Source organism: Falco punctatus (genome assembly GCF_963210335.1).
Source record: "Falco punctatus genome assembly, chromosome: Z".
NCBI classification, from domain to species: Eukaryota; Metazoa; Chordata; class Aves; order Falconiformes; family Falconidae; genus Falco; species Falco punctatus.
Window position 1 is genome coordinate 52,735,684 of NC_137586.1, and position 27,176 is coordinate 52,762,859.

At 44.5% G+C, this 27,176-nt stretch overlaps 1 protein-coding gene and 1 long non-coding RNA gene across 4 annotated transcripts in view; one reads left to right on the forward strand and one right to left on the reverse strand.

Annotated features, from left to right (window-relative positions):
• LOC308056665 overlaps window positions 1-27,176 on the forward strand; it is a 383,794-nt gene that overhangs the window by 236,178 nt on the left and 120,440 nt on the right. The window lies entirely within an intron of this gene.
• Window positions 21,259-27,176, reverse strand: part of SLC44A1 (solute carrier family 44 member 1) — a 64,302-nt gene continuing 58,384 nt past the window's right edge. For 2 of the 3 annotated variants that reach the window (XM_080372380.1, XM_080372379.1), the window contains exons 14-16: window positions 25,221-25,457; window positions 23,610-23,690; window positions 21,259-21,376 (exon numbers count right to left, since the gene is read on the reverse strand). In XM_080372380.1, coding sequence (XP_080228506.1) covers window positions 21,353-21,376; window positions 23,610-23,690; window positions 25,221-25,457 — 342 coding nt within the window. In that variant the 3' untranslated portion in view covers window positions 21,259-21,352. The other variant, XM_080372378.1, reaches the window with a different exon arrangement.

Here is a 27,176-nt window from a genome sequence, read left to right on the forward strand (position 1 = left end):
TCAAGGAAATAAAATTTGTACAATCTTCTTATCCCCACTAACACCTTCTGAACGTGTTTTTTTTTTTTTTTTTTTCCAAAGCAAAGTTAGTCGCAGCTGAAGAACTGAACTGAGAATTTTTTATTAAAATGCCCTGTGATGCGGTGACGCAAGTCGAGGCGGACTGAAAAGAAACACTATGTCTGCGTGGGTGGGTTCGGACAAAATGACCTTTATTGTTTATACAAACTATTTATATATCTTAGACAGTGCAAGTGTTAGACCCTGACAGGTTTTTGTGTCCTTCTTCTTGCTTGCTATTTGCTGTTGCTGTAGGTGCCCGTACGCTGCAGTTCTAAGTTCTGATTCTTCACATCCTGTTTACATACCTGACAATTTGTGGCTGTCTTAAAGGTACACGGCTAAGTCTTTGAAGTCAACTAACTTGTCTGCAGACCCACTGCAGACCCCAACACTGCGGTATTCCCGAACTGGTAGAGGTGTGCCTCTCTCAGAGTGTTCTGCTTCCTATCAAGAACAGAGGAAGGATGGTGGGCAGAAGAAAACAGGCTTTTCCACTGTTCTTTGAATCAGTTAGTCACTGCAGTAAAAGAGACACGGTGAGGTCTTATTTATGTGCATGCAGAGAAGGTAGTAGCTATCAAATCTGCTTTATTGTTTCAATAGGCTCTGCAACCATCAAATTAAAATGTACACACAAGCACTGTTTTAAGAACTGTATACTTAGTATAGTAGAGCTTTGATTTTTTGATGAATTTTCTTAGTAGTCTTCCAGTTAGAAAGGGAGGAGAGTAAAATGTGTGTGAGACTGGAACCACTGATTTTCCTCCCCTGGAATGCTCGTTAAAGTCTACTGCATTGCTGGTTTTATACACACTAAGGCATTAATTTAAACAAAACCCCCACACACTAGAATTAAAAACAAACAAACAAGAACTGAGATTTCAATTGCTCTTCACTCAATGATACTTCCATGCCAGTTTAAATAAGGTGTCAAATGAGGTTCTGAAGCTTTTAAAGCAATATTTTCCTCATCTAAAGCACTATGAGTCAGCAGTGAATCTGTCTTTAGTGGCACTAAATTTGTGAGGGGGCAGGAAAGGAGTTTGGTGTAAAAACCACCATCGCCACTTGGTACACAATAAATCAGTATAGGCAAGATGAAATCTTTTTCACCCCAGCTCCAACTTGACATCATCATTGTTATAGAAAAGCTTGGAGCCTGAATCCATTAAGGACATATTCTGCATCAGGCAACAAGAGTGCTTGTGCTGGCTTCCTCTCCCTTGCTCCATGCAGCCTGGAGCTCAGGACTTGGGTATTTCTGAGGGTGGGGGAAAATAAGAAAAAAAGAAATGGGGCATGAAGCATCTTCTTCGTCAGCCACTGCACTTGGATTTGGAGGTTTTGCCGTTTGCCTGTGTGTCATAGAAACCTGACTTCTGTGAGCACAGCTAGCTGGGAAGGCAAGTGATGCACAACAGGCTCCCCAGCAGGCAGTCATGTAGCTTGGGGAGGGGACTATTGCTGGCCTGCTGTTGAACCACAGCCTCTTCGAGAAAACCTAAACATCCTGCCCTGTGCAGATTAATTTTATGGTTTTGGTGAAAGGGCCTGTACATACTCCTGGTGCACCACATCTTCTCACAAAGGTTATTACCTGCACATGCCCCAAAACCTGCTTTAAAAAATTTCGGAAGACATGAGAGAAAATCATACATAAGCTAATCCATTAGACGCTTTGTGCTCTTTTCCAGAGTACCTTTTACTGTTAAATTCCACATTTATTTTCTCTCCCACTGATTATTCCCATATTCATAAGTTTCATACTCTCAATATTGCTACTGTGTGTGACCCTCCCACATAACCACATACCCTTGTGCACCCGTATTTTAAGCCAGCTCCCCCATCCATCGCTGTCAGAGCATTTTTCCCTTGGGAAATATAATTAATAGTGTTTTTTACTGGATGCTCCTGGGAGCATGTCCTCTTCTGAAGTGGCTGCAGTTTTGCTCAGGAAACCAAGAGTTTACTGAAGTTGTTGGGGACATTTGAAGAACTTCATAAAGGAGCAAAGACAAGGCAAAGAGATAAAGGATGCAAATTTGCAAGCACTGTTGCTGGCTTTGCAGTGACCTGCATTATCCCAGTGCTTCTGCTGCATCTCCACAAGCACCCGCAGACCTGGGTATCAGCAGCACACATCGCTGTGCTCCCTAAGGCTCCTAAACCCCCTGTCTCCCAGCCCATGCTGTGGTGCCAGAAGTACCACAGAGACATTCACAGCTGTGCCCTGGGTCACAGTCTTGTTCAGGTCAGTAGGGCAATAATTAAAACTGTATGTGACTGCAGAGGAAACTGAACAGAAATGTGTTTTGCACATTTTGGGGAACTTCAGCCTACCAAAAATACCCCTTAAGTGCGACAAATTGCCACAGAACTCATAACTAGGACTGAAAGAAAGTAGCCATCCTTCATTCAAGGAAACTGGCCTTATATTAAAGTGCATGAGCTGTGGGGAATAGTAAACAGGAGCATCCAAGTCCAGTAAAATTAGTTCTGCTAACAGCAGGCTGTTGCCCTGTGCTGGTACCAGCTCTCTGGTAGCACATCCGTCCGTCAGCGCTGCACCAAGCTTGTGCCGTCTCTGGGACCTGCCCCACTGTGGATTTTGTTCCCGTGCTACTGACTCTTTCCATCAGGTGAGGTAAGTTTCAGAAGGACCCAGCTCAGTGGAGTTTGGTCTTCAATTTCACTTACCTACTGCGAATTTCTTTCCATTTTGTTTTTGCAGAGAGAGGAGGAGCTCTTCAAGACACAGGATACATCTACACAGGTAGGATATACTCACATACACCACTCAAATAAAGCTGAGCCAAGGGAGTTCACTGAGAGCTGCTGGAAAGAAAGGAAAGACCCATTTATGTGAAAACTAAGTATATTGCTCAGGAGTCACCCATCCATGCAGATGAAAGCTGAGTTCTTCAAATCACATAATTTTTTTCCGTTTATGAAGTTGTTCCTCTCACGCAAAGTGCCTATTGGACTAAGCTTTGACCCGTGTCAAAAAGCAGTAAGCACATTTTCTTAGCCGTTGCCTACAAAGGCTTGGCCCAGAGCTGAAGAGGGTCCCCCGTGGAAAGTCAGCCAACCCACGACAATCACACCAATATGGCTACATGCCGTGCTCCTTTATTAAACAAACAGGTCATATTTATAACTTAAACCGACCGCTCACACGACTCTACACACAGGTGATTGGATAAAGGTTTCTGGTCATGCGGGCGTCCGTGTGGCTGACCGGTGGGCATGTTGCCGGCACCTGATCAGAGTGTGCTGATTTCGCAGTTCCCAGGATTTGCTCTGCACCTGGCTTCTTGTTTGTGCATAGCTCGTTTTCCTTCTCACACTGCTTGTTCCCAGGACAATTTAAAGTCGCTCTGCAGCTTGAACTAACAGGCCTGGGTTGTCCAACCCGGACAATGGTAACATATGTCCTCGGTCCTTTAAAAATCCCTCTACACAGAGCCAGTCCAGAAGTCACTTCACATTTTAAAACCAGATTTTGAGAAGGTCTGCAGCCAGGCAGGAGCAGAAAGAAGACAGGCAGAGTGAGAAGATAAACCCGGGAGGAGCAGAGGAAGCAGCAGGAGAAAAAGCAGAGAAAGGGAGGCACGTGGCATAAAAGCAAGCACATCTGGGGAAAAGGGTCTGCTGCTGCCTGTTTTTCCAGTAGAGAGTGAGGGAGAAGGAGGTAAGGGGAGATGAGGAAATAACGAGCTCTAATTTCCAGGGTGAGATGTGCTGGCGTACTCCAGCGGAGAGACTAGTTGCAGTTTGCAAGAGAGGGAGCATAATTAATAATGTTCTCAAGGCTGGCTGCGCTTTGCCAGGCTGTACGGTCGGCTGTACTCCTGTGGCTGGTAAAAGGCGTCTGCTTTTCCAGCTTGCCACCTGGACCTCCTCTTTCCTTACAAGAGGTTCCCAAAGCAAAGGCTTTTTCCCCCATGGCAGACTGCTATCAGTGCTGGGGCACAGCTGCTGCCATGCGTGCCATCAGGCAGGCCGTGCTGGTGGGTGGCGGTGGCAGGGCCATTCAAGGCCTCCTAAAGCTGCTTCACAGCACGGATTAGCCACTGTCCTCTTAATGGTCTCAAGACCTCCTAATCCTGTTTTTTGTGCTGCAGACTGGTTTGCCCTCTTCATCCAGGGCTGGCACACACTCTGCGTGCATTGCTGTCTGCCGTAAAGACTTTGTCAAAATAGAGCCCCTGCCTTCTGGTAGAGAGGTCACCTGGTGGCTGTAAACACCCAGATGATGGCACTGTGTCTTCGCCCATCTGCCTGTCTAGAGGAGAGCGGTGGGTTACCTGATTGTCATCAGTGTCAGGCAGGAATGCTGTAGGTGCAGGCATGGTGCAAGACCTGTTGTTTTTATCTGCTGGTTTCCACTAGTTTGCTGGACAGGGTGGTGGGGTCTGAAGGCTTTGCACAGGAGGAAGCTCTTGGGCACACGGAGACTGTAGGCTGGGCACAACGGAGCTGGAGGCTGTGGCGTGAACAGCAGTCCTGGCTCTTCTCTTGGGGGCTGCAGGTGGTCTGAAAGCTGGAGGAGCGACGGGTGATAGCCCCACTCCTTCCTCCCAAGGACAGCCAGCTCCAACTCCACCCCAACACCACCAGTGCTCTCCTGCAAAATAAGAGATGCACTCAGTCCTCACTCAGAATCTGTGGCCAAGCAGACCCATTTCCCTTCCCCACGGTGCCTGCCTGCTCTCTGGGGCACAATGCAACCAGTCGGAGACGTCCCGTGCCTATTGTGGCCTGGTGGCTCCCTCCTCAGGGTGGGATGGCCACCCAGATCAGTGAAGGCCCACAGTGAAGCTCTGTAACATGCTCCTCTAGAAGGGTGCAGCTATTGCCAGAGACCTGCAATGGAAAGCAGGCTGTCGTGGTCCTCAAGAAAATGTCTGTGTGTTGAGCATGCCGTTCTTCACAGAAGCAGCTGCCTGCTACTAATGCAATTTGGATGTGCCTGACTTGAAGAGCTGGCCATTTGCCAGCTGGCCAAATGGGTAGCTCACTGATCACTGACAGGAATTTATAATTAATAGTGTTTTTTACTGGATGCTCCTGGGAGCATGTCCTCTTCTGAAGTGGCTGCAGTTTTGCTCAGGAAACCAAGAGTTTACTGAAGTTGTTGGGGACATTTGAAGAACTTCATAAAGGAGCAAAGACAAGGCAAAGAGATAAAGGATGCAAATTTGCAAGCACTGTTGCTGGCTTTGCAGTGACCTGCATTATCCCAGTGCTTCTGCTGCATCTCCACAAGCACCCGCAGACCTGGGTATCAGCAGCACACATCGCTGTGCTCCCTGTCCCCACCCATAACCAAGGCTCCCTCAGTTTCACCTCTTGCAGGTACTTCGCTGGCCCCATGCCCCACAGCCCTCACACACTAGGGGATGCCAAGGGTCCATGCAGAAGAGAACACCGTGAGACCACTGCAGGGACACACCTGCCGTTAGAAGAGTTTGCATGTATGTTGGTCTGTGTGCCCAGCATCAGGGGGGTCTGCCACCTGTCAGCCATGGCATCTTGGTAGAGAGGTGGGTAACAACATGTGGCAGTAAGTTCTACTAGTGCCACTAACTGAAGGAAGTTTTAATTAAAAAATGCCAGGTGCTGAAAACACTAGTCACTTTTGGATGTTCTTGGGTTTCAGTTGAAAAGGGCACTGAAATCCTGCAGAAATCAGTGAAAGCCCCCCCCCCCCAAATGTTACCTGAACTGGAGCCAGTGTGGAGCGTATATCTTCCTCCTGTCTTCCCAAAGGGAGCACTCCAAATAAATTACAGTATTTCAATTATAACTGGAGCCAAGGTAAAACACACTCTGAAACAAAGCTTTAGGACTGTTTAGATCTGACTGTGGGCTCCATCTCTGAAGGAAATGTAAACAGACTGTTGCTACTATTTATGGTTGTGTTGCCATGTGCCTAGCGCTGTGCCAACTACGGACCCTACATCTAGCACTTTCATTCAAACACTACTTAAAGAATGAAGTTGCAAACCACCATGCATAAGGCCTTTGGGTCCTTGTTCAAATAATTTAAGGGTGAGATGTTTAAAAGTACTTGAAAGTGCATTTCAGTTTTCCACTCTGCTTGTAGTGCAGTTAAGGGGGGGTGGGGGGCTGGCAGAGCCCAGAGCAATTGAAGTTCCACCAGTAATATTTTGACATTTTGTATTGGAGCGGTGTGGAGTAGCTGAAAGACAATGGACATATTGTGAGCAATCCAGACCGAATGGCTTAGTTGTAATAGCAGGCCGCAGCCCTAACAAGCTGCCGGTGTTGTGAAGGACATGTGCAAAGCCAGGGGAGATAGGGAGGCTGTGTGTTTGCGGAGAGATGGGGGAGTTGAACGGAAAGATGAGAAAAAACAGGATGCCTGCACAAGGGGGCCACAGCATGTGGGCACCACACCGGGACCAATCATGAGGGAGGTGGAAGTGTGGAACGAGTGGTATTAACCTATCACTTTTTGCATAACAAAGCCTACGTAGTGTGTTTATCTTTTGCTGAGAGTATAAATTGCTCTAAGTCTTTCAATAAAGTGGCACTACTTGATCACATTGGTCGTATAAGTTGTGTCCGAGCCCTCCGCGCCAACAGAGCGGGACCCCTGGTTTACCAAACACTGCACAGTGACCCACGTACTCAGAGACAGGAACCATAGTATAGATGTGCAAGGAGGTAGTGACACATACTTATTCTCGGTTGCCAGCGTTTAGCTACAAAGCAAGGAGATTAAAGGTTAAAACAGCAGCAGAACTGCATTGTCTTCAACTGATCTTGCAAAAGTCAGGGCAGGGGTTTGAGGCTTTGTCCCTGTGCATACCTCACTGAAGTTCAGGGCAAGCCAGAGTTGCAGAATGGAGACAGCTTCCATTTTCTTTCCCATGGTTTGTTTAAACTGTGAGACTGACACATGTGCTATCTAGCTTGACAAAGGACACAGAGAACAGGGGAAAGATGAGGAACATTGTCACAGATTGCAGGAGCAAGAGTCAGGGTGAGCAGCCATGGCTGTGTGACGCCTCAGGTCTGAGCTGGAAGAGCGGAGGTGTTGTGGAGGGAAGATATGGGTGGGAGAGAGGTGAGGATCACACATGGTGTTCAAGGCTGGGGCCAAGAGCTTGATCTGGGAAAATCACTGAGGACAGCAGAGAGTCAGAGGGAGGTACAGCTGGGGTGAAGAGCATGGGGGAAGAGAAGGGTTGCAAGGCAGATGGAGAGGAGGAAAGCAGCTGAGCATACAGAGAGCAGAAGCACAGATTGAGTTTTACCTGTGGCATGAAGATCTCCTGCCTGTTCAGAGAAAAGAAAAAAATAGGAGACTGCAGTGACTGAGGTGAGGTAAAAAAGGTGATTCAGGGGATATAAGCCTTAAGGATAAGAAGAGAACTATAAAAGGGTTGAAAGTTACATTTCTGTACCTCTGTGCGGGCAGTGTTGCATATGTTTGTGTGCCCCCACAGGAGAGCAGCAATGGATGATGGATCTGACCCCTTAACTTCCCCTATCTTGCAGGGAAGTCTGGCTGTGCAGCAAAAGAAGATTGGCAGCTGGAAAAAGCCCACAGTATGGTTGGGCATGATGTGCCGTTAACTCTCCTTAGGCACAAGAAGCTGGGGAGCATGCAATGGGTGTTCTGTTCCTGTCTCACATTTACTGTAACTGAAACACAAAGGGAGTAGACCACCTTTGCCCCAACGGCTAATTTCCCACTCCCTCTTGGAGAGCAATAACCCCTGGTGCATTGCCTCGGGTCACGCTCTGATAAGCTAGCTGGAGGAGGCAAGGATGGGGCCAGGAAGAGGTCAGGTACCCGCAGTGCCAGAGCCTTGTGCACCATCTCCTGACTCTGCGCTGGGCCAGTCAAGAGATGAGCTTCCTATCTGCTCATGCTGCTGGTGGTGCCCATAGGCTGGCTGCGTCCACACGGAAATCACGCCAGGTGCTTGGACCACTGGCTGCAGGGGGGCAGATGCTGACACAAGTCAGCTCTGCCTTGGAGGAGGAGGGACGTGGGGGACCCACACCGTTAAAATCCACCGGAAGGTCATCAAGCTGGCAATAGTCCTTCAGCAAAGAGGGTGGCAAACGGTGCAGCAGTGGTGGCACAGCCAGGAGCCCACCCTCAGGGCAGGCTCAGGAGGCAGGGGGGCACCGAGATAACAGGTCCTGGGAAGGGTGGTTTGAAGCCAGCACTGCAGTTTACCTCAGAACAGGGCTGTCCTGGACTGGAGCTGGTCCAGGAGGTGCCTTTGAAGATCAGAGACTTCATTGCACTGGGACTGTTTTTGCGGTGAAAGATTTCATGCCATGGGCTCACAGGAGATGATCTGCCCTTTGCTGGTTTGTTAGAGGCCTAAGGTAGAGAAAAGGGAGCAGTTTGCTCTTACAGGAGAAAGCAGAGGAGAAAAAAAATATGTCGCAATTGCCTTTCAGAGAGCTGCACAAAGCCTCCAGTGGAAGCATCATTTCTGGGTGGGGTTCCAAACCCAGGGAGCGCCACGCATCCATGCACACTGTGGGAAGCAGCTGTACATTGCCGGGACATTAAACTAGATTCCCAAAAGAGCTCTGAGCTGCTAGTGAGATCCAGCAGCCCCAGCAAACTCAGTTTTCTAGGAACTCGCTGGAATAGCCTGCAGTGAAAGAAGCATGGCTGGTTCCATTTCCCAATCTTCATGCACAGAGGGAAGAGCAGGCCTATAGTGCCCCACAGGAATAAATACGACTCAAGCCATGCTGAGTCGCACAAAATGGAGTTGTTTATGGAGGATATTGCTGAGCTGAGTGTGCAGCTGGATGTCGGCAGCGCCTCCCCCAGCCAGTGCCCGTGGTGGGGAGCTGTGGGCAGCCTACAAACTTCACAGCCAGCGCTGGTAGCCATGTCCTCCTGGCTGTGTTTGGGGGAAGGGTACGACTTAGAAAATTTCCTTGTCAGCACAGGTCTGAGCACAGCGTTCTGCAGAGAAATTCCTCCCAATGACAACCCGCAATGAAAATAATTTCCTGGCTTCTTTGTAATGTTGCTTAATTGAACACACAATGAATTTCGGGGAATATGCATTTCCTGTGATGCTATTTTGATGTCAAAATTACTTTTCCAGCAGCACATTTAAAATGGGGTTATGATGAAGCACTGATCTTATTAGCTAATTGTGCTTGCTAGTCTATGGTTGTATATTTCATGGCCAAATTACAATGGTTAGCTGATGAGTTCTGCAGTCAAAATACTTCTAATTCCCCCTGGATTTCATTATTATGACTGCAAAGGAAGGAAGAGAATAGCAGATGAAGCTGTTGCTGTTTAAGCTCATGATGCTGCCTGTGCCTTGTACTGAGCTGTGCCCTTAGGCTGAGCAGGTTGGCAGGACTCATCTGGAAGAGTGAAAACACACTTTTTGTATTTGTGTAAGCCTTTTTAATGTTAAAAAAATAATTATTTGGTTCAGGAGCAGCTGCTCTTTTTTTCTAAAGAGTAGGCTACTTCAGTTTGAAGTGCTTCTCATTTATAATAGTTTCCACTTGGTAACCTGCACAAGCACACCATAGGTATATCTGCATGTATGTGACATACTCGGTACCGCTTGCCTGCTGTGTTACTGCTAAGATGCTGTATATCCTGGCCTGCCGTGATGCATCATTTCTTACCAGACCTTCCTAACAGTTTTTGTATCAGAACAGACCACAAGGACAGCTCTGCCCCTTTGCAAAAGACAGACACTCAAGGGAGGGTCTCTCCAGAAGCTCCTTCTGCTGCAAATCCAATGCTCCCAAGACTGCAGTGGCTCTTGTGCCTTCATACAGTTTTCCAAGACACCTCCGTGCAAACGCTTAATTCTAGACAAAGACCACCTAATTCTTTTTAACTGCTAGCAGCAGCTGTGTTTGTCCAGGGTAGCTGTAATTGGTAGAGGCAAGCACAAATACCCCACCCTGCAAAGAAGTGTGCTGTTGCTATCCCTCCAAAAGCAAGGCACAGGTAATGCTCTTGGATCTCCTCTGAGCATTTCTGCAGCTCACTGAGGTCTCTATTCTGACATCTCATTTACTACTTACTGTCTTTTCTGTATTTACTGGCTTTTCCAATGCTTTTTCCCTACTTACTGTCTTTCTAGCCTGATCCCTCTAGAAGGGTTAATGGGAAGACATCTGCAAGAGTTCAAGGGGGAGGACACGGCTACAAGGTATAAATACTAGGTGCTCTGCAGCCTGGACACTAAGCAAGGCTTTGCTATTGCTGGGACTTACCCCCATTGACATTCTGCCTCTGGCTTGGCAGGTCATCAGTCCGTTCCCTCCTTCCTCCCACTTTCTTCACCATGTCGTGGCTGGGAACTTAAGGAGCCCAAGCACAAGCTTGTTGCCACATATCAATGTTCAATTTGATTTGAACAATGGTTGCCTTGCTGCCATGGCTCAAAAAATCAATAGGCACTTTTTACTTGCCCTGTTATGTGCTATTCTTAAAGTAAGCCCAGATTATGATTATGATTATGATTATGATTATGGGAAGGTTGGTGGCCCTGGCCCATGAACACAATGATGTGAACATAAACGGCAGGTTTGTGTATGGTTCTCATACATCCTTCTTTCAAACTTTTCCTTGTTATTACCTCTTTCTGAAGCTTAGTATCTTTTCAAGCTGTGCATCTTGTGCGAAATTCAGACCTGCACACTCTTGTGCTGGGTGTTTTTTGGGGAAAAAAGTTATGTTTTGATAAAGCTCTCAAGCTTCCTCTTTATCATAAACAGCATGAACCTCAGATGTTCTTCTGGCGGGCTGGTCTCCTGCTGTGATGCAATGCAGGACCTTCTGAGGTTCATTGTCCTCGTGTTGTCTCACAATGAATGGATGCAACGCTAGAGCTTTCAAATGCAAGCTGCCTGCTCCTTGCCTGGAGGCAGCAGGATTTCCATGCTCTTAAGAATGAGGCAGCCCACCGCAGTCCTCCTACCAGGCCTTAATGAAACAGGCAGAAAACTCACTGAAGTCCATTTACATTTCCCCAGCATGACTTGCAATACATAAGGTATTGAAAGTCATGTTTTGCTGTCATCATTCAGGGTAGTGCAATTTGGAGAGGTTTGGGAGGTACCCCGCAGCACCTTCCAAGCGCATTTTTCTTCTTGCAGAAAGTAGGCTCTTGCGGTGGTGCTTCTTGCCTGGGATTTGAGGGATCTTGTTTCAGTACAGTTCTGTCATAGAGTGCTTTGTGCTTAGAGAACAAAATAAAAACCTGAATTCTCTCAAGATATTCTTCTAAGCCCTTCCCCCCCACTTCTCTGGGACTGCCGTTACTACCGTTCTTGCCGCTCCATCCTTCTGTTGATGAAAAGCCAGGTCAACGAATCCCAGCACAGAAAAACATGGGATACTGAATCGCATCCTGTGTCAGCAGAGGTTTCACTGAAACCAGAAGTGTCAGAAACAAATCAGCAGATAATGTGAAAGGAAGTCAGAATGACTTCATGTATCTAAGGGGCTACCAAGGCTCACTAAAGGGCTGGAAGGGGGTTGCTAGTGGAGGATTGAGTTTTCAGATGTTTAAGCATCAGAAGAGGGATGAGTCTCAGGTGTCCACGTTTGTACCATTTCCCTGCAACTTCTGCCCCTTGCAGCTGCAGAGAGGTGTTTTTATATCCCAACTTCCCACATAGCCTTACCTGCCCTTATTTCGTCTCTCCTTCTGCAGCATCTGAGTGCCTCCGATCTGTAACGTACCCGCCTTCATGGCATCCCCATCAGCAGGGAAAGGGAGGCACAAGGACAGCAAGTGATGAGCCCCAGGCTACAGAGGAGGTCTGTGGTGGAGCAAGGGTGTGCTGGCCCCAGGCAGGTGTCCACATGTTTGAGCTGCCCCCTTCTTACCTGGAAGCCCCTGGAGCAGAGATGGGGGGACATGGCAGTCCCTGCAATCAGGAGAGGTGGCCAGAACACACTGCTCCACCTGACATTGCCAATGCCTACACCAAATGTTTTTTGCCCAATGTTTGTATTCCTCCAGGACTTAATATTTAAAATGAGAATATAGCTAAGAGCTGTCAGAAAAGTAATTAAAATCAAGGGATATCTTATCACTATTTCTGGGACTGTGGCAGGCTTTTTTTTTTTTTTTTTTTGGGGGGGGGGGGGGGAGGTCACAGGGTTCAGCCCTGTGATTTCTTCTTCAAAGCACTGCAGTGTGAAATACCTGCTCACCCATTTATTTGTCTCCCACTTGATTACTGTCAGCTGAGGTACCAGGAAAAAAAAAATCACTACCTTCTGTCACTGGCTTTATTTCTAGCTTCGACTGCTCTAGTAAGGGTCTCAAAACCTGCCCTAGCACTGGATTTTCTTCAACATTTTTAGTGTATCAGATGGAGGTCATGGCAGTAGATGTCAGAAAAACAGCTTTTTTAGGTGCTGTGTGAGTGGGAGTGAAGCTCCACCCATTTCACACATTCATAATTTAAACGGCAATTAGAAATTCTAAGTAATGTCTCCCTGTGCACTAGCTAATCTTCATTAAACATCTAAATATCAGCAACTAAAACTGGGTCAGCTCCTCAGTGGCCCCCGGTGGGAGGAAGGAGCTGTGTCAAGTTCAGCGGTGCAGGATATGGCCTCACTGGCTCGGAGAAGGAGCTGGTTTGCCGAACGCTGAGAGCACAGAGGGCCCCAGATGAGGCAGGAGAGCTCCTTCAGCAGCCCAGCCATGCTGTCCCGCAAGCACGGAGACTGGTCCTTCAGCGGTGGTGGGAGAGCAGGGCGGCTCAGGGAGCACAGATCTGAGGAGGCATCTGCCCGTGCCGTTCTGCAACTGCTGATGCCAGCAGAGTTCCGAGGCCAGCATCCAGAGGTACGTGCCCAATGCATGCAGCGTGTCTTCGCAGTGGGAACCGCTGCATGGCTGAAGAACAAATCCTGCTTTTGCAGCTCCAGTCACCTGTCTCCAGATCCCTGCTCTCCTGCCCACTAATAGCTTCCTGGGTTTTCCTTCCCACTCCACCGGAGTGCTCTCATATCTTCCTTTCACTTCCGAGTCCCACACCCCATTCTGTTCTCCCAGCACATGCTTCTCTCACTAGCCCTCCCCAGCCCACCTTTAGCTCCTTTTGCTTTCCCCCCTCCTGGAAGCCACAAAACTTTTGTTTCAGAGCTGGGGGAATCAGCATTGCCCTCCCCAGCCAGCCAGCACTTCAGTCCCTCACTGCTGGAGGGGGCAATGAGAGCCAAAGAGCTCCTGTTCAGCATCCCGACACAGCCAAACCCAGTGGAAACCAGACAGGTTTTCATAACCGGTACATGGAGTGCCTTCTGCCCCTAACACTCTACTTGATGAAGGGCATCTCCGGAGGCTCTTTTGCTCCATGCAACTCAACCCATCTAGCCAAGCACTCCAAGCTAAAGGGACATACCTTCGCAGGAACTGCAAAACACAGGAGACATGCAGCAAAACACTTGGGCCCACAGCACAGGGCCGTGCCTGCGTGCAGAGGTTCTGCCTGATGGGCTGCCTGCTCCTTTTCATCCTAAGTGTATTTAATGATTAGCTACAACGGCTTCAGCCTCAGGTTCAGAAGTGGCTGTGGTTCCCAGATAAAGTAAACCATCTTATGGCAATGCAGTGCAGAAGTGGTTTGCAGTAGAGTAATACAAGCAAGAAACACGGTTCAGCTTGGCTTATTAGTGTATTAAAAAAACTGGCAGTGAAGAAAGCAGAAACTTGCTGTGCCCATGGGAGGGAGAGGAGAAAGAATCTTTGCAACGTGCCTCTGCTGGTAAGATTCTGCTGTTATTTATTACTTCTATTCACCATCCGTCTTCAGCCATCCAAGCCTGTAAGAACAGCTCTGCAGAAAGCGGGCCCTGCCTTGGGAGCTGGGAGCACGTGCAGGACCTCGCAGAATAAGGTGTCCCCACAAGAGGTGCTGCGCTGGGATGTGCAGTTTGCATAGCTCAAAATGCGTAACAAGATTTCCTTCATCCCTCCCTACTCTGCATTTCCACTAAGCTGTCCCTACAAGCAAAGCGCGTGTTATTAGCCAGGCTGCGCCCGTTAGCCCTAGCAGTCCTTAAAGAGTCCTGCACCCTGGGGAAGTGCAGGGGACTCTGTGCACCTGTCACGGCAACCTTCACTTCCACAGTGAAGACTTCAGCAACCTCTTCTGTGTGGGACTGACCTTTCAACACACCCTGTAGCCTAGCTACCAGGGAGGCCAAAGAACGTGGGGATGGGTGGAACTGCTGGCATACAGCTGGAGGGGAAGTTTCCTATCCCCAGGAGAGAAGCTGTGGAGCAGCTGGTTAGAGAGAAGAAAGCAGAAAAAACACCTCTGCTCTACAAAACCCCATTCATCCCGCCCAACTCAGCCAAGCATTAGCATCACGATGCTTCTCTTGGCACCAGCACACTGAGAGCCGGGGTGGCATGCCCAGCACTACTGCAGCTACTCAGCTGAAGTGCAAAGCAAAGCTTGAGCAAAGGTTTGGATGGGCTCTGCTTGCCTTCAGGGACACGAGATAGTATTCCTAGGGAAAAGCGCAGGGCTTCGCACCCCACAGGGAAGACAGAGAAGTTTCTTTCTTACTTAAAAGTTTATTTTGATACATTAAAAAATCTATACATTTCTTAGACTAAAATACAGTTTTGCATCAGTATCCTGGCACAATGTCAGTTTACACAGAAAAATCTAAGATTAGATCAGCACTGTTAATTTCCCTTCTCTTCCTGCATTCACAGCTTGCAGTATAAAACATTTCAAGTTCTCAAGACAACAATAAACAGTGTCACATTTACTTTCCCCATTCCCAAAGGAGGTGGCATTCCACTGGAAAAAGGAGCACTTGTTAGTTGATCTTGATTCAATGTAAATCACTAAGCCAGTCCAGGGGTTTGATTGCCCTGTTAGAAGTATGAGTGAAAGAGGATGAAAAATTTGTTTCTAGATGAAGCTTTGATGGACTATAACAATGCAAGTACTGTCAAGCCTTTAAGATCTGTTCAAAAGATTTTCCTTTTCCCTTCAGGTAGTCGCTATAATCAGCAACAAAATTCACCGTATAGAAATAATTCCTCTCTGTAGGTACAGGATTCCACTTTCTTGCTCTGAAGAGCTCCAGAGCAAAATAAAAGCATGGCACAGGGTATGCTGCTGTGCGAGGTCTGTGAATCAGAATGGGAATTTTCTTAACTACTGTGAAGATCCTGTGGCATATTTTCTACCTGTGAAATCCTGCTCTCCATGGCTCTACCTGACCTCTGGCAGCTGCTTTCTGGCCTACATGAGAAACAAAACATTCTTGTTTTCTCCTCCCTCACTGTCCTAGGAGACACTACGGCCTTGTCTGTGGCACTCTTTTTCTAAGGAGAGAGATTCTCCCTTCTCAGAAGGACCCAACTAACACTAATACTGGAGCACATGCAGTATTTATTTGAGAGTTAAAACTTCTGAATTTTGTGGAAACTCCAGCCAGCGCCCAGGCTTCCTAATCTCACAAACCCTTCTGAAATGCTCCTTAGCTGCCCCCATTTCCCCCAAGCCAGAGGGGAGCCGTGGTGTGCTAGAGGATTGGTAGCCACCTATGCTGCCAGCAGTTTCTATTGCATACTTAGGCCAGAGCTGTCCTCAAAGTTACTGAAATAACACTAGTTCTGCTAGGAACTTCAGTCAGCTGGTACTCTTCCTTTTAGTTCTCGCAGCTTTGGTTCTAAGAGGAGTACCGTGTTTCTGTAGAAAAGTACCAAATACTTGAAACACCGAATTCTGCTCATCATATTCACATACGACCTCAGGGAGACAGGGCAGTAGAATCTGATGGTGTTTGCTGGTTTTCTGATAGTTCTATTTTAACATCTCTCTGTCAAAAGAATGCCAGATAGTAGCCTCCAAATGGGTATTTTTAGATGGATTCATGCTACCTAATGTCCCTAGAAATACTTTCATAATCCTAATGTTTCTGAAGAGCTTTGGCTTGATTGCATCAGCTTGCAAACACTGCAAGACACATCACAGCTCCATCCCAGAACAGAAATTCTGCCTTATTTACATGACCCACATCACAAGAGACAAGTTTTATCTCTTCTCTCATCTCTCTAAACATAAAAGAAAAAAAAATACCTTGAGAACAGTATTTGCTACAGAACACAAGAAATACAAATTTACTAGTCTCCATAATCTTGTTTTGTGATGGGAATAACAGCAGACATGAAATAGTTGAAAGAGCATTTAAAAATGAAAACTTTAAAGTAAACCTCCATCGTCCCAACAAACAAGCTGAGTGCAACAAATACTTCAAATAAGTCTGTTGGGTTTTTTTTTTGGGAAACACAAGGGTTTTTTTTCCACAAACATGAAACACGATCCCTGTGGTGATAATGTGACACACAAGCTGTTCATGAAATAATGGACTAGTGACATTTAGATTTAGTAAACAGTATCTGCACAGGCAAAGCCATGATTTAAAAAACAGGGATGATGTTAGGTGTCTACTTTTACATCTTAAGTGTTTCTTTAAATGACTGTGCCATGTTCAATACAGCATGTAATAGTATGTACCTAGAACCAAATGATCACTGGATGGTGATGAGTGTGTGTCTGCTACATGCATTTTATTCTGACTCTATAACATACATTCATAGAACACATCATAAACACTCAGAGCAAACCACTAAAGTGCATGCCCTGAGGGCACATTAAGTATGTTGTCTCCAACACTGGCTGCTCAATTGCCAGAACACTGATACAGAAAGGGCTCATTTTTGCTTTATATCCCCATTTTGTGCTGAAAGAATAAGAGCTAGCATCCCCTGCTCCCTCCATGAAAGGGAGCACTGTGGAGCAGGCTAACTGCCTGCTGCAAAAAAAGCCCTTTCAGAAAGAAGTAACCACCCTGAGAAGGTGCTGTACAGAAACGCAGGGAGCAAGTCTTGGATTAACTCTTGAATAAGTGGACCTATGTACTGGGTTAGGCTGGGATACAGTTAATTTTCTTCACAGCAGCCCCCATGGTGCTGTGTTTCAGATCTGCAGTCAAAACAATGTTGGTAACACGACATTTTCCCTGTTGTCAAGCAGTGCTTGCACAGGGTCAAGGCCTTCTCTGTTCCCCACTCTGCCACCCCAGCAGAGTAGGCTGGGGTTGGGCAAGAGGGCAGGAGGACACACAGCCAGGACAGCAGACCTGAACAGACTGAATAAATAATCCATACCATACCATGTCATGCTCAGCAATAAAACTGGGGGGGTGGGGGGTGGGGTGTGTATGTGTGTGCATGTGGCTCCAAATTAGCCGTTGCCTGGAGACTGGCTGGGCATCGGTCTGCTGGTAGGAGACTGTGAGCGATTGCCTCTGCATCACTTTGATATTTTATTTTTCTTTCCACTTAATTTACCGTCTTTATCTCAATGCTTTTGTCCTTTCCAATGCTCTCTCCCATCCCGCTGAGGAGACTGAGCAAGCAACAGAGTAGGGGCTTACCTGCCAGCCAGGGTCAACCCACCACAATGTGTAACTGGGTTTTCCACTTTAAGTTCTCCCTTCTAGAATGTGCTTTCCTAATCCAGAAAGTCCTTGGGTTACCATGCCAAGCTAAGGCTACATGTAAAACCCCCATCCTGTTTTTGGCAGCTGGGAGTGTGAACACAAGCTACCTGAAGGCTGACGATGAAATTCTAGGCTGGCCACAGCTATGTTTAATCCAGCTGTGGAGCAGCACTGAAACTGTAGAAGTAATGGGCTGTGCTCCTAACCACAGCCAGCACAGTGATGGAGTGACACCATGCAAAAAAACCCCCCACCTCAGACCTCAGCTCAGGACCTACTTCCCCTCCCATTCAGTCTAGGCGATACCCTGGATCATTGCCTCAGACAGGTGAGAAGGCACATGCTGAGATCGGTGGGAGAATGGGGAGCTTAACACTCTGCCACTTGGCACTCCTTTGCTGGAAGAGCGATACAGGAATGAGAGCTAAAAGAACAGCAACAAAAAGCCTCTAGGGCTGGAAGAAGCAATAAAGACAACACACCGCTGCTCAACTTCCAAATAAAACAGAGATTAAAATAATGTGGAAAAAATTAACAATTTAAAGAATGGCATGGTTTTTTTCTTTTGAAACCTAGCTGATCAGAGGCTACGATGCAAACTGCTGCAGAAGCCAAATGCTGGGAACCAGTAATCCCATTGGCTTAATTTTTAAACCCAAACTATCCTGCCTGAATCCATCCTCAAGCACTACCTGGTTCTGTGGGCTTTCCAAGGAGATGATTTCTCTGTCTCAGTTGTCTCATTTGACCCTCCAACAGCATTATTCCCAGTGCAGCATCACTCTAGTTAGTCCAGAATGCTTCCAAAAGCACTCCATATACTGGCTTTAATAACCAGCTGGCAACAGGAGTATTAATCACAACTGGCAGACCCCAGCACCCACACTGCCAACTAGGGATTTACACATCAAGCGTTCTCCCACACTCCACTATCCCCACTAGGGAAGGAAAGCAGAGTCTAAATTTGTCCTCTTCAGACATCAGTCGTTTGCTTATTATCTCCTTGCACAAGACATAAGCTGGAAAAGGGCAGCTTGTAGTTCGTTGCAAATGAACTTCAGGACATTAAAAAGCTTTGAAGGGCCACTGGAAAGCCTGTGTGTGGACAAAATGCCTTTTTGGCATGAAAAGCTCTGCATGCTGGATATACACTCAAGAACGGTGCACATAATTTTATTAATAACTTTGTAATTGTATAGATTTGTCACTTAAACATTACAACCACCCATAGAAAAGTGTTGCCTGTATCTTTTAAACACCACGTAAATAAAGCAAATTTATTTTTAACAGGATAAACTGCTATAAAAATGGTGCACATTCAAGTCATACAAAAATACAAAATTTGTTTCCAACTGCAGTCCTAGTTGCAATTACAGAGAAAAGCCCCCACCCAGGACTTCCAGTGAGCAGAGAACACAAACTTGTGTAACTGGTCATGGCAGGAATTTGTTGTCAAAATGAGCAGAATCCAAGGCTTCAACCAAAGCACTTCCAAGTAACATCCAAACAAGATGGAAATTGGTTTCTCTGGAAGCAGTAAGTCTCTTAGCCTTGCAATCCAGTTTTTAGGATTCATCTAAGCCAGTTTTTAAATGTCAGTTGCTAAACCCCACTGATCTACACAAATATCTATGTTAAGTGCCACTGCTGTCTTAAGACACTGGTACAGCAGGAATGCCTCCTCTCCACAAACTTAAGGCTGCTCCAGTGCTTCCTCTAGATAGCCTGACCTCTAACTTGCACCGAGAGGCCTTGCCAGGGCTACAGTTTGAGTCCCTAGGTTGAAGCTCTAGTCCAGTTAGCACTTACATGGATGTGTAACTTACAATGTCCATACTTAGTCGTCCTGATGACAGTGGAGCTCCCAACTTGGTTCACTTAAATCAGCGTCTCAAGTGCTTGCAGGATTGGATAATTCTTTCTCCCTGCCTTCCCAGCAGCTATAATTTCTAAATGTATTTTTATACCTTTCATGTAGTTTGGGTTCTGTGATGTGAAAAAAGTAAATCCTTTTAATTGGCTTACTGAAAGTAAACTAAACAAATTCAAGTTATCAAATGACTTCTAGAAGCAGAAGTGAAATATTTCACTATTGCCAAAAGGTAAGAGCACTGGTTAGCTACATGATATTACTTTTTTTTTTTTCCTTTTTTTTTAAACCTTCGGCACCAATTTAGGAGTCTGATCCTCTGAAAGGAAGCACAGGTAACTGCTTGCTTATAAAGCCTTGATAACATGAGTTGTGCATGTCTCTACCTCAACATACCTCTCCACTCCATCTCAAAGCTTCTGTAGAAGGGCTTTTCTCTTTCAGAGTATTTTCTTAAATGGAGTGATCAAACCATTGAGGCATTATTTATTTGTACAGAGCTTGTATTTAGTGCAATAAGTTTAAAAATTCTGCTCTGAAATATTAACTTTACATTAACAAAAATAGTTTTCTTAAAAAAATTGTAACAAAAGGAGTATATAGCATAGACAGATCATGAACTCTTAGCAAATACACTTTTAAGCATTTACCATTATAATATATTGAACAATTGAATATTAGCATTCGTATCTGGTGAGCTTCCAGACTGAAACGAAATTTAAGTACCTAACAATACTACTACTACTACTACTAATAATAATAAAAAAGCACGTTCTCTTGTCATTATTAGATAACTCTAGATAGCTATTCTGGCAGTTACACATCCAAAGAAGTGTTTCTCTGCCCTTTCCTGTTTTAGCCACCCGCTACAGTACATACAAATATGGATGAAACAACAGGCAAGGAATGGTCCCTTTCACTTCCCAGAGCTCCCTGGCATTAAATGAAATGAAGCATACAGTACTTTTTGTACAGTGGTACAGTTCATTTCTCTTTCCATCCTCAGCATCTTTATATCTAGTCATGAATTAATCATGAGTATGGCTAAGACTGAGCTTTAACAATTTTTGTTATTTCAGTTGCTCATATGGAGAATCCATACCCTTCAAAGGAGCACTGCTGAAGTGTGACGGAGGCTACTGAACTCAAGGGAAGGATAAAGGGCAACTGGTATGAGGGGTACGTAGGGTAAAACAGGAAGTTAATTGCATATAAAAATTATCTGTCCCCATTTTGTAGTTTCTGTTTAATAGGAGATGCAAGGGCTCCCACACACCTGAATACCTGAGGAGTTGGTTATTGTGATATCTGATACCGATAAACAAAACTGTGCCCCACCAGGGCTGCAAAGTAAAATGACTGCTTACAGATCCATTCAAACTGAACGAACTCTCACTGAAACCACTTTTTGAAAAATTAAATTTGAGACTCTTCTTGATTTGAAGGTTTTCCTTAGATGTAACTCTCCTGAATTTAATGCAAATTTAAACAAACTAAAACAAGTAAAACTCTCAGTAGATTAGCAGTGTCATGAGAAATCGGTCTCTAAACCCAGTCGTCATTTCAGATTATCTTTACAATAACTCCTCCAGATTCTAAAATATCAAGCAGATAAGAATCAACATTTCCATGACCACAATGAATAATTTAAAAAAATGGAACAATGATAAAGCTGCTTGTAAAAGCCACCCGTATGAAAAGAGTACATGTTTCACAAAAATAATTGTTAATAAAAGTATTAAATCCCTGTTCCTTTTCTCTGATTTTGGCTGTTTATTTATATATGTGTGTGTGTGTGTGTGTATGTGTGTATATATATATGTATATATATACTGTTTTGGAATGTCAATGGGTTCCAATATGGCTGGCTAGTTTCAAGATGAACTTGCTCCAGAGGCCTAGAAAACAAAGCCATACAGTACAGTCTTAGACAAACGCCAAAGGACAAGGGGAAACTGTGTCAAAGGGGTCACTGGAAACCAAACAAAAAAAGTGTGAAAAGGTCTTTTTTTCCTTCTGCCTTGATACAAGAGCAGAAAGTCCTAAACGTTTACTCATCTCTGTCAATACCTATTTGCATACGACTGCACTTAGGGCATTTCACTTTTAGAACTAATTTTCATGTCTAAGAAACACCCACATTTCAAGGAGACTGAAGCAGAACAGTAAAGACTTTTTTAAAAAGGGGGAAAAAAAGAAAAAAATCATCTCATTTTCAGACTCCGAATTTTGGGATTATAGGTGCTACGAGACAGGAGAACAGACCTATCAATGATGCTTTTCCAGATGTAACTGAGGGCTTTATCAATGCTTTCAGGGAAAGGTATGAGAAATTTCATGAAGGTAACTGCTGTATCCTGTCCTTGTCAGGAAGGGAGATCCTAGTATTTCAGAAATTTATTCAACCAGAGCTGAACACCAAAAAATGGAAGACCACTTGAGAAAACAAGGCCCAATCAGTTCCAAACAAGACAATCACACGAGCAGAAGAACTGGGAGTAATTCAGCAGGTGACATTCAGGCTGAGCCCCAAGTGCTCAGCATCTTCTCCATCAGTCCTAGGAGGACTTTCAGCCAGTGCCAGGCTCAAGCCCCTGGCATCAAGTTCCAAGAACAGGACCACCCTGCCTATGAAAGTACTTGGTTTGCCCTTTTACAAGGTGGGATGTGAGTAAAGGTTTTAACATCCAAGCTTTAGGCAGTCAAGTACAGAAGTGTAAGTGCTTATACAACTATAATATAATCTGTGCTAGCACTGATGAGAGCATAACTGGAAAACCACTTAAGGTAAATGAGTTGTTTGAATTAGATGTTAAAATAAAATTTTGCAAGGAGATTTTTTGTGCATTTGACTAGAGCGTTTGCACACCCAATTCTCACGGCAGCTTTAAATCTACAGGGTTTAGACCACTGAAAATTCCAACATTAGTGTTGCTTTGAACGGCTAGAATTACTCCCAGAAGAAAACAGTGAATGAGCATAGAATTAGTTTTTTAGATGTATAAACACAGCAGCATTTAGGCATAAGCAAATACAGAAACTGATACGCTATAATGAAACAGCAGAACACACAAAGCTACACATCTATCCACTCTACTGCAGGAACTCATTCCAGGTTGGTCAAAAAGTGCTCATGCAACATGGCTTCACATACATCATTGAAAAAAACGCTACTGTTAGCATACACTTATTTAGATTCCATTAAGTTAAAAAATTGTCTCCATGGTAAGGAACTAAGGTCAGGCCTCAAATACTCTGAGAAAGTAATGATGGAAAAATATTTTACTTCACAAAGTCATACTGCACGATGACAAGTCATACCTTGCCCAGCCTGGCTCTCCATCATACGGTCTCAGTTCTGCACCTTCCAAACTCATACTCCTATCTGTTACCTGTACCTCCTGTTCCTTATTTCAGGCTACTCATACATGCAATGCCTTCCTAACAGGCACACCATAAGTAAAACAGGCTGCAGAAGCATAAATGATGCATTGTTCACTGTCTGTGTATCCGACAGTGTGAGATGGAAAGAGCACACAAGAGACAAGCAACATAAGTAGTTGGCAATAAAAACAAACAACTGGGAGAAATGTCATTTGAGCAGGTTGAAAGGAATCACTGTATCCAATTCCTCGTTACTGTATAAAATAATTTGGTGAGAGCTTTAAATAAGCCTGGTCCTACTTTGCAACACTGGATGTGCTCAGTAGTGTTCTCCAGGCTTTTACAGTGAACATAAGATGAACAAAAATTGCTCAGCTCAGGGCTGAAAAGAGAATTAAAGTCAGAATAGCCCAATGAATTCCAGAGCCATCTTATTTTAAGATTACTCAGCAATTGGGGCTGTCTGTGTATACCACATAGCATGCACTACTAATCCTAATGAAATTATACTGCATTTGTTTCATATGACAGTTCCTTTCATCTTACTTTTACAGGAGATGGTCTCAGCTGTGACAAAAACTCTGCCATCCAGGTGATAGGCAAGCTCACGAACAGAAAAAGCAGAACATCTTGAGTGATACAGAAAACAAAAACTTCTCCTGAAGAAGTGCAGTCAGTAAAGACAAAGAGGGAGAAGAAGTAAAAGTGAAACTCTTGGAGGATCGCCACCTCCTCACCTGCACCTACCATTGGTTTTAGCTCTCTGCCCTCAGCTCCACCTCCCCGGCCAGCTTCTTTCATAGATTTCCTACTATTCTCCACAAACTCCTGAAAAACAATAACAAAGTGAAAAGGGCTTTCTTAAAGCAGACTCCAAGCATCAGATCTCAAGAAAAAGCTTCAAGATGTAACTGCTCAAAGTGTCAACACAACTTGCTCTGCACGCTTCTCTTGCTCAGACTTATCCATGAAGTATCAAGAAACCCTGCCAAATAGCCACATTTCCTTCTGGAAGCCAGACAGGTACTTGCCTTGTGTGATGTTACAACTTTCACATTTACCACACAATGCTCTGCTTTATGGGGAAGGGTAGTAGAAGTGTGGTTGTCAAAAACCCAAAAGCAACCAACAAAATGCAGAGATCCCAGTTATTACATCCTATCCTGTGAACTGTGTGTGATGTTAGAATGCCACTAAACAGAGGGACGAGACACATCTGCAAGGTCTTGTTGATTTCCCTAACTTCCCTCAATCTAAACTCTTAAATTTTTCACCAGATCACAATCACCTATTCACGAAGATTAGCAAAGGTGCTAATTCAGTTTTATGCAACTGGTTTTTTTTAAAGGCAAGCATGCTGTAGCAAATTTCAGCAAAATTTAGCTGCTAGTGTTTTGTGATATCGAGTGCTGACTAAAGAAACCCACAATGCTTTTATGATTTATCTTGTCTTCCAAGACAGCATGCTCCATTTTACTCTTAATTCTGTGCCAAAAAGCAACTCATCAGCTACCATTTATTATATCCTTTAGATTCTGTAAGTTTTTACCAGAAATTTAACATAAATTCTTGTAATTGTTTTCCAAAAAGTAATCAGAAAACAGAATTATGCTAAGAAGCCATGAGTCTCTTCCTCTACCCTACACATGGGGGTATGTTTTACAGGGACATTTTCTATGGTTGCCACTTAAAAACACTGCCAAGAAAATTACCTACTCAGCAACAAGATGAAGGAAGGCTCTGAGGAGCACAATTTTTACATCTTAGTCTCTAGCTAGAGTGAACAGGGAGTAAGATGGAACAAACTGTAAGAAATGAATTGTGCAAAGGGTCTCGACATAGCATCTATGTTCCAAGGCAGAGTATAAAACCTGTTGGTTTGTGTGCATGACAGACTCAGAGTCAAATGCTGGTTCCTGCGTACCTGAAATAAGAAAATCTCTAGTGTGGTTACTACCTACGTGTGGGGTAGAATACTTTTTTCTTTTCCACATCCCAAGAGAGGTCCTTCTTAGGAGAGTACAAACCCCAAGTCCTTAGTCCTCATTTTGCTTCTTTCCATTCTGCATTGTATCATTTACAAGAAATGATACCCAAGAGCATGATTCTGCAAGATGACTGCTCGTGTAAGAGCCAGCAAAATAGAAGCCAATACCAGTCATGCCAAGGGAAGGAAGCATCACTACTTATCTGATCTCATCTGATCAAAGTGTTTGGTGATCAAACTATGTATAAGACAGCAAAGTAACCCAGGTAAAAAAAAAAAATTACCACATTAAACGCAGCTAGTGAGTTCACTCCACTGTCAAAATACCTGTATTATGGAACCATATCCTTAGAGAGCAAGGGGAAACTTACCATGAGAACTTTATCCATGTAGAATTCCCTCCCAGGGCTCCCATCATTGTATTTTGTGTCAATGGCAAAACATAAGAAAAGGACATCAACAACCATTTCATAAATGGAAAGGAAGCAGTGAGCAACCAGGAATGCAAAGAGGCAGACAATGATGAGTGGCAGCACCCAGATGGTATAATCTCGCTGGTAATTCAGCAACATAATCCCTGCCAAACCTGTGCTGCAGACAATCAGGACCTGAAAAAGAAAACAGTAGACAACTCCAATGGCAGAAGACTTTTGATATTTGTTTGATTTGTTGGTTTTTTTTAACTTACGTGTTTCTTGCTCTGCCAGGGCTAGAGCTAGAAGTGCTAGTGGTAACAACATCTTTACCTCCTGTATTCCCCACATCCCTAAGCATAAATTACATTTTATCCACTTGTCCAGCATATGCAAATCAGAATAGTTTCAAACACCTCCTTCAGCACAAAAGGTGTTTTTCAGAGCACATTACATTTATATCCTGCTGTCATAGTTCTAGTGTTACAGAATATTCCTGTAAAAAATAACTGAATCCTGTCAATTATAAAACATCCAGAACCTGTTGCTACCCATCATTTAATGTACAATTGTTTTTTTGTGTGTGGGGGGGAGAAGGTCTGTCTTAGAAGGATGGTATATTTTTCATTTTGCAAGTGGAAACAGCTTCGAAGCTTGTCTTATCTCTGTCTCATCTCCATACAGGGGAAGCAGATCAGAATTCACGAGGCACTTCACGTACCAGTCTCCGCAGAACTAAACGATGTGTGAGGCCCTAACAGATATTCCACTGGGTACCAGTTCAGTCTTTAGGAATAACAAAAGGACTAAAACAATTGTTGTGGCCACTCAACTTTTTGAACATTTCTAAACCTACTATGATGAACTGCAGCTAAACACAAAATTGTAAAATTGGTCAGCTTTACTGTATTATGAAAGTACCTGGTTGGACTGGCAGCCTAGCACTATTCTAGCTGATACTGTATTTTATATACTGCATTGTTCATTTTAACATTTATGTCACCTGTGCATTTCTCTAATAATATGAAAGACATCTTTTCAGGGAGATGTTTCCTAAAACCTTTCAGACTCCTCCATAAAACCACAGTATGCAATTTCATGGTCTTCCAAGCACCTGTGTTTTCATTATGTGTTTGTTTCTTCTTACATCTTATTGACATAATTATTGGATTATAAGTTCAGCCCACTGTACTCTAACTTAATAGAAGTAAAGGAATGTAATAGGGAAGATAGTTGAGACCAACCAGTGTCCGAATGCTTAGGCACAGGTGATTCAAGTGGATTGGTATTGTTGGTTTTAGTAAGTAATAGCACAAAATCCTTCAAAGGACAGGAATAATTCGCTGGATTAAGTTTCCATAAAGGACATCTTCACCAGTTGGAGACCCAAAAAGCTGACTGACCACAGCAATTATTGTACTGTCCTTTTAATTCTCAGAGTAAGGTAACTTAGTTGCTTAAGCTGGCAGTTTCTTGTAGCAGGCTTCCGTATTACCTTCCAGTCCAATTTTGTCATAAATGGTCATCAATAATGTGCCAACTTTTAACATAAACCTGGAGAGCCCTTAATAAATAGAATTTAGAGGAAATGCTTTGTTTCCTTAGAATTCTAGGTTTTAACCAGAAAACCAGTAAAAAACTTAGAACTTCTAATCACTTTTCCTTGACCCCCCAAAAAATTCATGCAAAAGATGTCACCATTGGCCACTAATTCCTTCTAATCACTTTTACTTAAGGTAAGTGGATCATCTGTTTATCCTGCCTACCCTGGACAGTCCTTTCCTGATACGCTGCTGCTAGATGCGATAAAATGCACGCTAAGAAACAGCAGTTTTAAGGTATTTTGTATTTGGGGTGCAAGCCATTGCTAAGGGAAGTTTGCTACTATGTAGGTCCATAACTGTAAACGGAAGA